General features: G+C 46.8%; 1 protein-coding gene across 7 annotated transcripts in view; it reads left to right on the plus strand.

The window, feature by feature from the left end:
* The first annotated feature begins 220 nt into the window (after nucleotides 1-220).
* glyr1 (glyoxylate reductase 1 homolog (Arabidopsis)) overlaps nucleotides 221-12,629 on the plus strand; it is a 30,686-nt gene continuing 18,277 nt past the window's right edge. For 3 of the 7 annotated variants that reach the window (XM_055898439.1, XM_055898440.1, XM_055898443.1), the window contains exons 1-6: nucleotides 222-302; nucleotides 898-934; nucleotides 1,065-1,144; nucleotides 1,240-1,387; nucleotides 2,805-2,915; nucleotides 4,739-4,828. In XM_055898439.1, coding sequence (XP_055754414.1) covers nucleotides 265-302; nucleotides 898-934; nucleotides 1,065-1,144; nucleotides 1,240-1,387; nucleotides 2,805-2,915; nucleotides 4,739-4,828 — 504 coding nt within the window. In that variant the 5' untranslated portion in view covers nucleotides 222-264. Of the gene's footprint in view, nucleotides 303-897; nucleotides 935-1,064; nucleotides 1,145-1,239; nucleotides 1,388-2,804; nucleotides 2,916-4,738; nucleotides 4,829-12,629 lie in introns of all 7 variants that reach the window. The other 4 variants (XM_055898442.1, XM_055898444.1, XM_055898445.1 and 1 more) reach the window with 4 other exon arrangements.

Consider the following 12,629-nt stretch of genomic DNA (forward strand, 5'->3'; position numbering starts at 1 on the left):
CTTAAGACATTGGCTCAAATCTAGGTTATGCCTTTAGATTTTGAGAATATTCACAACTAAGGACGATTTTTTCACTTCTCTCATTGACTTCTTATACCCCAAACCCCGACCTAGTATGTTTGTTCTTTTTCGTTAGCGTTCCCGGAAGTCTCGCGATGCTGTACCTCTGGATTTAGAAACTCTGTGGTTTGGGGTGACGCATGTGTTTTCTGGTGGGTGTGTTCTTTCACGGTGTTCAGTGCGACGTTTCAGTAAAGTTCTAAGATGGCGACGGTGCATCTGAGAATCGGGGACCTAGTTTGGTGAGATATGCATTTTAACTTACTTTAATTGTCTTATTCCATTCGAATTTCATTGTTTACATTGAATCCGTGTCGGAACAACTCAATTCGCGCATTTTCGTTACATTTGATCAGGTAGATGTGACAAAATATTCGTTTACTAACGGTAGTTGTCGATCGAACTCAAAACAAATACGTTACTGCCTGTTTAGCCCGAGTCAGCATAGCCATTAGCTAGCTAGTAAACTACTTAGCCTTGCCGCACCCAGAGAAGTGAAACCGGACGCATCTGTATGTAAATATTGCTCAATCCATATACTAGCTATATCTATACACTGGTTAGTTTAGCTATCTCTAACGTTACATGTTTACTGATGACATCTGAAAAGTGTGTACTGTGATGTTTGAGAAACAACATCAATCTTTAATTAACCAGTTTAGCTAGCTAACTAGATATTAATCTGGTGACTGTGCCACCCGGGAAATCTTGTTCGAAGCCTATGTTTACTGCGCCGACGAATACAAGGGGTAATGGAATTTATATTCTGAAAATCAAAACCTTATCTCGATAATGCAACGTTTAATCATCAATCAAATGGCAATGTTCTTGTTTTAGGGGAAAACTCGGGCGCTATCCTCCGTGGCCAGGCAAGGTAAGATCTGTCGAATTCAAGCTAGCGAAATCTGGACACCATGGTCGTTGTGACCTAAGAATTATATTGTATGCTAAACTGACTAACTACACGTAAGTGTTATTGTATTTAACTTTATTTGTCTTTCCAGGTCGTCAGTCCTCCAAAGGACCTGAAAAAGCCAAGAGGGAAAAAATGTCATTTTGTCAAATTCTTTGGAACTGAAGACCAGTAAGTAAACAAACAAAACCTACTACAGTATATATCACTTATCACTAATATCCATGTCTAGCTTGTTTCCATCACTTATCCAACTGTGTGTGCAGTGCCTGGATAAAGGTGGAGCAGCTGAAGCCATACCACCCCCACAAAGAGGAGATGATCAAGATCAACAAGGGCAAACGTTTCCAACAGGCTGTGGATGCAGTGGAAGACTTCCTGAAGAAGAAAGAGAAACAGGGGGGGAAAGAACAGGTGAGATAGTTGTCGCCGCCCCCCCCCCCAACCACAGACAGGCAGAAAGTAGCCAGAAGAGTCATTTCTAGACCGTTTTCTTCCGTTTCATACCTAGTGAACATGACTGTTAGTCCAAAAGCCACGGGTAAAGAATCAGGATATAGGAGGATATCATGTTGTAGTCAACAGGTGATGTCACCTGGATAACCCAGACACATTTTAGTCATTTAGCAGACGCTCTTATCCAGAGCAACGAGGGTTAAGTGCCTTGCTCAAGGGCACATTGATAGTTTTTTTTCTTCACCTAGTAGGCTCTGGGATTCGAACCAGTGACCTTTTGGTTACTGGCCCAACAAAAAATTGACCTCAGGTCAACACTCAACTGTTCATCTAAATGAGTTCAACAACAGTTGGACTATGTCACTGTAATACTGAAGTGGAGAAGTAGGGAGACCCACAAGCCTTGTTTATACATTCATAGGTTAGACCAGGGCTTTCCAACCCTGTTCCTGGAGAGCTACCCTCCTGTAGGTTTTCACTCCAACCCTGTTCCTGGAGAGCTACCCTCCTGAAGGTTTTCCCTCCAACCCTGTTCCTGGAGAGCTACCCTCATGTAGGTTTTCACTCCAACCCTGTTCCTGGAGAGCTACCCTCCTGAAGGTTTTCCCTCCAACCCTGTTCCTGGAGAGCTACCCTCATGTAGGTTTTCACTCCAACCCTGTTCCTGGAGAGCTACCCTCCTGAAGGTTTTCACTCCAACCCTGTTCCTGGAGAGCTACCCTCCTGAAGGTTTTCACTCTAACCCTAATCTAGCAGATCTGATTCTAATAATTAGCTGGTTGACCAGGTTAGTTACAACTGGGGTTGGGGTGAAAGGGGTTAATGTATGGCTCTGTTATTCCCACAGACTTCTGAGGGGAAAGGGTTAATGTATGGCTCTGTTATTCCCACAGACTTCTGAGGGGAAAGGGTTAATGTATGGCTCTGTTATTCCCACAGACTTCTGAGGGGAAAGGGTTAATGTATGGCTCTGTTATTCCCACAGAGCTCTGAGGGGAAAGGGTTAATGTATGGCTCTGTTATTCCCACAGAGCTGAGGGGAAAGGGTTAATGTATGGCTCTGTTATTCCCACAGAGCTCTGAGGGGAAAGGGTTAATGTATGGCTCTGTTATTCCCACAGAGCTGAGGGGAAAGGGTTAATGTATGGCTCTGTTATTCCCACAGAGCTCTGAGGGGAAAGGGTTAATGTATGGCTCTGTTATTCCCACAGAGCTCTGAGGGGAAAGGGTTAATGTATGGCTCTGTTATTCCCACAGAGCTCTGAGGGGAAAGGGTTAATGTATGGCTCTTATTCCCACAGAGCTCTGAGGGGAAAGGGGTTGATGTATGGCTCTGAGGGGAAAGGGTTAATGTAAGGCTCTGTTATTCCCACAGAGCTCTGAGGGGAAAGGAGACTCTAAAGGGAAGAAGACACCAACTAAACCTCTGAAGATCCTAGAGGAAGATGATGAAGACCTCAGTGCCCTGAAAGACCCCTCTGAGAAGGTTAGTAGTGGACACTCAGAAGTGCACTAGTGTGGTGGACACTGAGACATACAGAAGCTGATATCATTTAAAAAGGGCCAGTTGTCCAACACCTGCTGTGGCATCAGGTTACAGCTAGGTGTTAGTACCACTCGCTTTTCAGCATCCTCAGTCCCACTGATTGGCTTGAACTCACACAGAGACCACTGAAGATCTCACTGAAATACATCCCTAGTAGGTTCTCCAGTCAATCTCTACAGGGTGACTGTGTACCCACAGCCAGGTAAATACATCAGACATCTCATTAGATATAGGCTCTTTGATCAGCCCTAGTGGGTTCTCCAGTCTGACTGTGAACCCACAGTCTCTCTCTCCCTGGTAGATGTATAGACTGTCTAGTCTACAAAGTGACTGACATCTCGTTCCCTGGTAGATGTATAGACTGTCTAGTCTACAAAGTGACTGACATCTCACTCCCTGGTAGATGTATAGACTGTCTAGTCCACAAAGTGACTGACATCTCGTTCCCTGGTAGATGTATAGACTGTCTAGTCCACAAAGTGACTGACATCTCGTTCCCTGGTAGATGTATAGACTGTCTAGTCTACAAAGTGACTATCTAGTCAACCCCACACCCCAATAGGTGAAGTCTATCTACCGTAGTGACTGAGCCCACAGGGTAATATGTGTCTCCCTGGAAGCCCTGAGTGACGTCTCACTACACACTAGGGGTCTGTTTCCCGGACACCGGTGAAGCTTAATAATGGACAACAAAAAAAACATTTTCAATGTAGATTCTCTATTGAGCTTAGTTTGTAGTCCAGCACTAGACTAGACCCTGAGTCTGGGAAACCACCTCTACATCTAGTAGTCAACCCCACTCCACATTATCATAGTGTATCTATTCTTTAAAGTGACTCCAAGGGTAATGTCTCTCCCTGACAGACCTGACACTCCACATTATCATAATGTGTCTAGTCTTTAAAGTGACTCCAAGGGTAATGTCTCTCTCCCTGACAGACCTGACACCCCACTCCACATAATCATAGTGGATCTAGTCTTTAAAGTGACTCCAAGGGTAATGTCTCCCCCTGACAGACCTGACACTCCACATTATCATAATGTGTCTAGTCTTTAAAGTGACTCCAAGGGTAATGTCTCCCCCTGACAGACCTGACACTCCACATTATCTTAGTGTGTCTAGTCTTTAAAGTGACACCAAGGGTAATGTCTCCCCCTGACAGACCTGACACTCCACATTATCTTAGTGTGTCTAGTCTTTAAAGTGACTCCAAGGGTAATGTCTCCCCCTGACAGACCTGACACTCCACATTATCTTAGTGTGTCTAGTCTTTAAAGTGACTCCAAGGGTAGACACACTGTGATAATGTGGAGTTTCAGGTCTGTCAGGGAGATACATTACCCTTGGAGTCACTTTAAAGACTAATGTCTCTCTCCCTGACAGACCTGTCACTCCACATTATCATAGTGTATCTAGTCTTTAAAGTGACTCCAAGGGTAATGTCTCTCCCTGACAGACCTGACACCCCACTCCACATGAGATGTATAGGACAGTTATTCTAGTTTATCTAGTGTCAACAAAGGGACTGTAGTCAACGTCACAGCCCTCTAAACGTATAGGTAATGTAGTCTACAGTGTGACTGAGTGAACCACCAGGGTAATGTCTCTCCCTGAAGACCAGCCTTACACTGCAGATCTATTGTTGGTTCCATAGATGAACTACCAGGGAGTCTTTGATCAACCCCACTGCCCAGTATTAGGCATGTCGTGTCTGTGGTCTTTACAGTGACTTCCAGGGTAATGTGTGTCTCTCTCCCTGAAGGACCTAACTGACTCAGAGCCGTCCAGTGTTGAGCGACTAGGGGGCCTGGGAACTACTGGACCTGTCTCGGGATTCAAATGGGAGAGCAGTGTAGGTAGAACCCTTCATACAGTCTGCCTGCCTCCCTCTTCTCTTCAGCTCCCTCTGCACACTACAGAACACACTGGTTACTGACTGACCACTAGACCTGGGGAGGTAGAACCCTTCACACAGTCTGCCTCCCTCTTCTCTTCAGCTCCCTCTGCACACTACAGAACACACTGGTTACTGACTGACCACTAGACCTGGGGAGGTAGAACCCTTCGCACAGTCTGTCTCCCTCTTCTCTTCAGCTCCCTCTGCACACTACAGAACACACTGGTTACTGACTGACCACTAGACCTGGGGAGGTAGAGGATGCAGGGTTTTGTCCCAGCCCAGCACTAAGCTCTGATTAGCTTGGTTATCTGAGATCTGTATGTGCTTTATCCTAATCCTAACTCAGAGGAAATAGTTTTAGTCCAGGACTAGACTTAGTCTGTGTTGGGGAACCCCCCCCCCCCCCCCCCATAAAGTTGTTTGACTTGACGTTTGCCAGGATTTGCTAAAGCAAATACAAAGGGAACCTTTCTAATCAAGTTTTAGTGGTGGGCTGGAACAAAAGCCTGCATCCTCTGGTTACTCATCCAGGACCAGGGTCGGTGACCACTGTGGTAGAGATGCTCAATGCTGAGTGGGAGTCCTCTTCAACATGACTAGAAGGAAACAATGTGATGAGGTGTAATGTAACCCCAGTCATTCCTACATGGCAGGAGAAAAGCTAGAGTTTCATATTGGAGATAAATACTTGCTTTTTCTGATTTGAAGTAAACATATCTGCTTCAAAAAATATCAAGCGTTTTAAAGAAAACGGGCACTTATTTTTTTGTAGCTTTTGCTATACAGCAACATTTGCGCATTCCAGAAACACAAATTCAGCATATGGTTGTAATAGATTCTTACACCATATGAAAGATGGGAGTCCGTGGCAAAGTTAACAGCAATATCAGATCGTGACGCTAAACTTCTCTGATATTTTCCGCAAGTGAACCATCTTGCATCACGCTCGTCTGTAAGATCTGCGGTTCATCCTGCTGCTCGTGGCAACGTCACATCGCTGAGTCTCCGTTTAATCTGGTCCCTGACATGTTAAAACACGTTACCAGGCATCCAGCAATATCTGATCATCTGTGCAGAGTAGATCTGTGTAGAATGTATTTCTGTAACAATACCTCTATGGCTGTCCCAAAAGCCAGCCTATTTCCTGTGTAGGGTATTACTATTGACCTGGGCCCATAGGACTCGTGTTAAAAGAAGTGCACTATATAGACTAGGGAATATGATGTAACCTCAATCAGGCCAGGGAGTCTCTTGAGAGAATACTACTACTAGTTTTCTACTGCTGCTACTGCTGCTACTACTACTGCTACTGCTGCTACTACTACTAGTACTAATGCTGCTACTACTACTACTGCTGCTACTAGTACTACTACTACTAGTACTACCACTACTACTACAGCTACTACTACTAGTACTACCACTACTACTACTAGTACTACCACTACTACCACTAGTACTACAGCTACTACTACTAGTACTACCACTACTACTACTAGTACTATTACTACTAGTGCTGCTGCTACTACAACTGCTACTACTACAGCTACTGCTACAGCTGCTACCACTACTGCTATTACCACTACTGCTGCTACAGCTGCTACTACTACAGCTACTACTACTAGTACATGGAGCAAAAATATAAAGGCAACATGTAACGTGTTGGTCCCATGTTTCATGAGCTGAAATAAAAGATCCCAGAAATGTTCCATACACACAAACAGCTTATTTCTCAGAGCTCGGCAGTCCACTTCTGTGAGCTTGTGTGGCCTACCAGTTCGTGGCTGAGCCTTTTTTGCTCCTTGACGTTTCCACTTCACAATAACAGCATTTACAGTTGACCGGGGCAGCTCTAACAGGGCAGAAATTTGACCAACTGAAAGGTGGCATCCTATGATGGTGCCACGTTGAAAGTCACTGAGCTCTTCAGTAAGGCCATTCTACTGCTAATGTTTGTCTATGGAGATTGCATGGCTGTGTGCTTGATTTTATACACGGCTGAAATAGCTGACTCCACTCATTTGAAGGGGTGTCCACTTACTTTTGTGTGTATGTATGTATCAAGAAGGTGATTACACAGCATTATCATTACACAGGTGCACCTTGTGCTGGAGACAATAAAAGGCCTCTCTAGAATGCCACAGATGTCTCCAAGTTTTGAGGGAGTGTGCAATTGGCATGCTGACTGCAAGAATGTCCACCAGAGCTGTTGCCAGATAATTGAATGTTCATTTCTGTACCATAGAGCATTTGGCAGTACGTCCAACCCGCCTCAACTGCAGACCACGTGTATGGCGTCGTGTATGGCGTCGTGTGGGCGAGAGGTTTGCTGATGTCTGCGTTGTGCACCATGGTGGGATGGGCAGGCATAAGCTATGGACAACAGACACAATTTTATCGATGGCAATTTGAATGCACAGACATACCATGACATTGTCCTGCCATTCATCCGCCGCCATCACCTCATTTCAGGAAAATGTCGGTCATACCAGATACTGACTGGTTTTCTGATCCACGCCCCAATTTATTTTTAAGGTGTCTGTGATCAGCAGATACATATCTGTATTCCCAGTCATGTGAAATCCATAGATTAGGGCCCAATGAATTTATTTAAATTGACTGATTTCCTCATATGAACTGTAACTCTGTAACATCTTTGAAATTGGTGCATGTTAGAGAATACTGGTAGTAGTGGGAGGTTAGAGAATACTGGTAGCGCTGGGAGGTTAGAGAATACTGGTAGCGCTGGGAGGTTAGAGAATACTGGTAGCGGTGGAAGGTTATAGAATACTGGTAGCGGTGGAAGGTTAGAGAATACTGGTAGCGCTGGGAGGTTAGAGAATACTGGTAGCGCTGGGAGGTTAGAGAATACTGGTAGCGCTGGGAGGTTAGAGAATATTGGTAGCGGTGGGAGGTTAGGGAATACTGGTAGCGGTGGGAGGTTAGAGAATACTGGTAGCGGTGGGAGGTTAGAGAATACTGGTAGCGGTGGGAGGTTAGAGAATACTGGTAGCGGTGGGAGGTTAGAGAATACTGGTAGTAGTGGGAGGTTAGAGAATACTGGTAGTAGTGGGAGGTTAGGGAATACTGGTAGCGGTGGGAGGTTAGGGAATACTGGTAGCGGTGGGAGGTTAGAGAATACTGGTAGCGGTGGGAGGTTAGAGAATACTGGTAGCGGTGGGAGGTTAGAGAATACTGGTAGCGGTGGGAGGTTAGAGAATACTGGTAGCGGTGGGAGGTTAGAGAATACTGGTAGCGGTGGGAGGTTAGAGAATACTGGTAGCGGTGGGAGGTTAGAGAATACTGGTAGCGGTGGGAGGTTAGAGAATACTGGTAGCGGTGGGAGGTTAGAGAATACTGGTAGCGGTGGGAGGTTAGAGAATACTGGTAGCGGTGGGAGGTTAGAGAATACTGGTAGCGGTGGGAGGTTAGAGAATACTGGTAGCGGTGGGAGGTTAGAGAATACTGGTAGTAGTGGGAGGTTAGAGAATACTGGTAGTAGTGGGAGGTTAGAGAATACTGGTAGTAGTGGGAGGTTAGAGAATACTGGTAGTAGTGGGAGGTTAGAGAATACTGGTAGCGGTGGGAGGTTAGAGAATACTGGTAGCGGTGGGAGGTTAGAGAATACTGGTAGCAGTGGGAGGTTAGAGAATACTGGTAGTAGTGGGAGGTTAGAGAATAGTGGTGGGAGGTTAGAGAATACTGGTAGTAGTGGGAGGTTAGAGAATACTGGTACTAGTGGGAGGTTAGAGAATATTGGTAGTGGTGGGAGGTTAGAGAATATTGGTAGTGGTGGGAGGTTAGAGAATATTGGTAGCGGTGGGAGGTTAGAGAATACTGGTAGCGGTGGGAGGTTAGAGAATACTGGTAGCGGTGGGAGGTTAGAGAATACTGGTTACTGGTAGTAGTGGGAGGTTAGAGAATACTGGTAGCGGTGGAAGGTTATAGAATACTGGTAGCGGTGGAAGGTTAGAGAATACTGGTAGCGCTGGGACGTTAGAGAATACTGGTAGCGCTGGGAGGTTAGAGAATATTGGTAGCGGTGGGAGGTTAGAGAATACTGGTAGCGCTGGGAGGTTAGAGAATACTGGTAGCGCTGGGAGGTTAGAGAATACTGGTAGCGGTGGAAGGTTAGAGAATAGTGGTGGGAGGTTAGAGAATACTGGTAGTAGTGGGAGGTTAGAGAATACTGGTAGTAGTGGGAGGTTAGAGAATAGTGGTGGGAGGTTAGAGAATACTGGTAGTAGTGGGAGGTTAGAGAATAGTGGTGGGAGGTTAGAGAATACTGGTAGTAGTGGGAGGTTAGAGAATACTGGTAGTAGTGGGAGGTTAGAGAATATTGGTAGTAGTGGGAGGTTAGAGAATACTGGTAGTAGTGGGAGGTTAGAGAATAGTGGTGGGAGGTTAGAGAATACTGGTAGTAGTGGGAGGTTAGAGAATACTGGTACTAGTGGGAGGTTAGAGAATATTGGTAGTGGTGGGAGGTTAGAGAATATTGGTAGTGGTGGGAGGTTAGAGAATATTGGTAGTGGTGGGAGGTTAGAGAATACTGGTAGCGGTGGGAGGTTAGAGAATACTGGTAGCGGTGGGAGGTTAGAGAATACTGGTTACTGGTAGTAGTGGGAGGTTAGAGAATACTGGTAGCGGTGGAAGGTTATAGAATACTGGTAGCGGTGGAAGGTTAGAGAATACTGGTAGCGCTGGGACGTTAGAGAATACTGGTAGCGCTGGGAGGTTAGAGAATATTGGTAGCGGTGGGAGGTTAGAGAATACTGGTAGCGCTGGGAGGTTAGAGAATACTGGTAGCGCTGGGAGGTTAGAGAATACTGGTAGCGGTGGAAGGTTAGAGAATAGTGGTGGGAGGTTAGAGAATACTGGTAGTAGTGGGAGGTTAGAGAATACTGGTAGTAGTGGGAGGTTAGAGAATAGTGGTGGGAGGTTAGAGAATACTGGTAGTAGTGGGAGGTTAGAGAATAGTGGTGGGAGGTTAGAGAATACTGGTAGTAGTGGGAGGTTAGAGAATACTGGTAGTAGTGGGAGGTTAGAGAATATTGGTAGTAGTGGGAGGTTAGAGAATACTGGTAGTGGTGGGAGGTTAGAGAATACTGGTAGCGGTGGGAGGTTAGAGAATACTGGTAGCGGTGGGAGGTTAGAGAATACTGGTAGCGGTGGAAGGTTAGAGAATACTGGTAGCGCTGGGAGGTTAGAGAATACTGGTAGCGCTGGGAGGTTAGAGAATATTGGTAGCGGTGGGAGGTTAGGGAATACTGGTAGCGGGGGGAGGTTAGGGAATACTGGTAGCGGTGGGAGGTTAGGGAATACTGGTAGCGCTGGGAGGTTAGAGAATACTGGTAGCGCTGGGAGGTTAGAGAATACTGGTAGCGCTGGGAGGTTAGAGAATACTGGTAGCGGTGGGAGGTTAGAGAATACTGGTAGCGGTGGGAGGTTAGAGAATACTGGTAGCGGTGGGAGGTTAGAGAATACTGGTAGCGGTGGGAGGTTAGAGAATACTGGTAGCGGTGGGAGGTTAGAGAATACTGGTAGCGGTGGGAGGTTAGAGAATACTGGTAGCGGTGGGAGGTTAGAGAATACTGGTAGCGGTGAAAGGTTAGATAATACTGGTAGCGGTGGAAGGTTAGAGAATAGTGGTGGGAGGTTAGAGAATACTGGTAGCGGTGGGAGGTTAGAGAATACTGGTAGCGGTGGGAGGTTAGAGAATACTGGTAGCGGTGGGAGGTTAGAGAATACTGGTAGCGGTGGGAGGTTAGAGAATACTGGTAGCGGTGGGAGGTTAGAGAATACTGGTAGCGGTGGGAGGTTAGAGAATACTGGTAGCGGTGGGAGGTTAGAGAATACTGGTAGCGGTGGGAGGTTAGAGAATACTGGTAGCGGTGAAAGGTTAGATAATACTGGTAGCGGTGGAAGGTTAGAGAATAGTGGTGGGAGGTTAGAGAATACTGGTAGCGGTGGGAGGTTAGAGAATACTGGTAGCGGTGGGAGGTTAGAGAATACTGGTAGCGGTGGGAGGTTAGAGAATACTGGTAGCGGTGGGAGGTTAGAGAATACTGGTAGCGGTGGGAGGTTAGAGAATACTGGTAGCGGTGGGAGGTTAGAGAATAGTGGTGGGAGGTTAGAGAATACTGGTAGCGGTGGGAGGTTAGAGAATACTGGTAGCGCTGGGAGGTTAGAGAATACTGGTAGCGCTGGGAGGTTAGAGAATACTGGTAGCGCTGGGAGGTTAGAGAATACTGGTAGCGCTGGGAGGTTAGAGAATACTGGTAGCGCTGGGAGGTTAGAGAATACTGGTAGCGCTGGGAGGTTAGAGAATACTGGTAGCGCTGGGAGGTTAGAGAATACTGGTAGCGCTGGGAGGTTAGAGAATACTGGTAGCGCTGGGAGGTTAGAGAATACTGGTAGCGCTGGGAGGTTAGAGAATACTGGTAGCGCTGGGAGGTTAGAGAATACTGGTAGCGCTGGGAGGTTAGAGAATACTGGTAGCGCTGGGAGGTTAGAGAATACTGGTAGCGGTGGGAGGTTAGAGAATACTGGTAGCGGTGGGAGGTTAGAGAATACTGGTAGCGCTGGGAGGTTAGAGAATACTGGTAGCGCTGGGAGGTTAGAGAATACTGGTAGCGCTGGGAGGTTAGAGAATACTGGTAGCGGTGGAAGGTTAGAGAATACTGGTGGGAGGTTAGAGAATACTGGTGGGAGGTTAGAGAATACTGGTAGCGGTGGGAGGTTAGAGAATACTGGTAGCGGTGGGAGGTTAGAGAATACTGGTAGCGCTGGGAGGTTAGAGAATACTGGTAGCGGTGGGAGGTTAGAGAATACTGGTAGCGGTGGGAGGTTAGAGAATACTGGTAGCGCTGGGAGGTTAGAGAATACTGGTAGCGGTGGGAGGTTAGAGAATACTGGTAGCGGTGGGAGGTTAGAGAATACTGGTAGCGGTGGGAGGTTAGAGAATACTGGTAGCGGTGGGAGGTTAGAGAATACTGGTAGCGGTGGGAGGTTAGAGAATACTGGTAGCGGTGGGAGGTTAGAGAATACTGGTAGCGGTGAAAGGTTAGATAATACTGGTAGCGGTGAAAGGTTAGATAATACTGGTAGCGGTGGAAGGTTAGAGAATACTGGTAGCGGTGGGAGGTTAGAGAATACTGGTAGCGGTGGGAGGTTAGAGAATACTGGTAGCGGTGGGAGGTTAGAGAATACTGGTAGCGGTGGGAGGTTAGAGAATACTGGTAGCGGTGGGAGGTTAGAGAATACTGGTAGCGGTGGGAGGTTAGAGAATACTGGTAGCGGTGGGAGGTTAGAGAATAGTGGTGGGAGGTTAGAGAATACTGGTAGCGCTGGGAGGTTAGAGAATACTGGTAGCGCTGGGAGGTTAGAGAATACTGGTAGCGCTGGGAGGTTAGAGAATACTGGTAGCGCTGGGAGGTTAGAGAATACTGGTAGCGCTGGGAGGTTAGAGAATACTGGTAGCGCTGGGAGGTTAGAGAATACTGGTAGCGCTGGGAGGTTAGAGAATACTGGTAGCGCTGGGAGGTTAGAGAGTACTGGTAGCGCTGGGAGGTTAGAGAATACTGGTAGCGCTGGGAGGTTAGAGAATACTGGTAGCGCTGGGAGGTTAGAGAATACTGGTAGCGCTGGGAGGTTAGAGAATACTGGTAGCGCTGGGAGGTTAGAGAATACTGGTAGCGGTGGGAGGTTAGAGAATACTGGTAGCGGTGGGAGGTTAGAGAATACTGGTAGCGGTGGG

Source organism: Salvelinus fontinalis, chromosome 34, assembly GCF_029448725.1.
Source record: "Salvelinus fontinalis isolate EN_2023a chromosome 34, ASM2944872v1, whole genome shotgun sequence".
Taxonomy (NCBI): Eukaryota; Metazoa; Chordata; class Actinopteri; order Salmoniformes; family Salmonidae; genus Salvelinus; species Salvelinus fontinalis.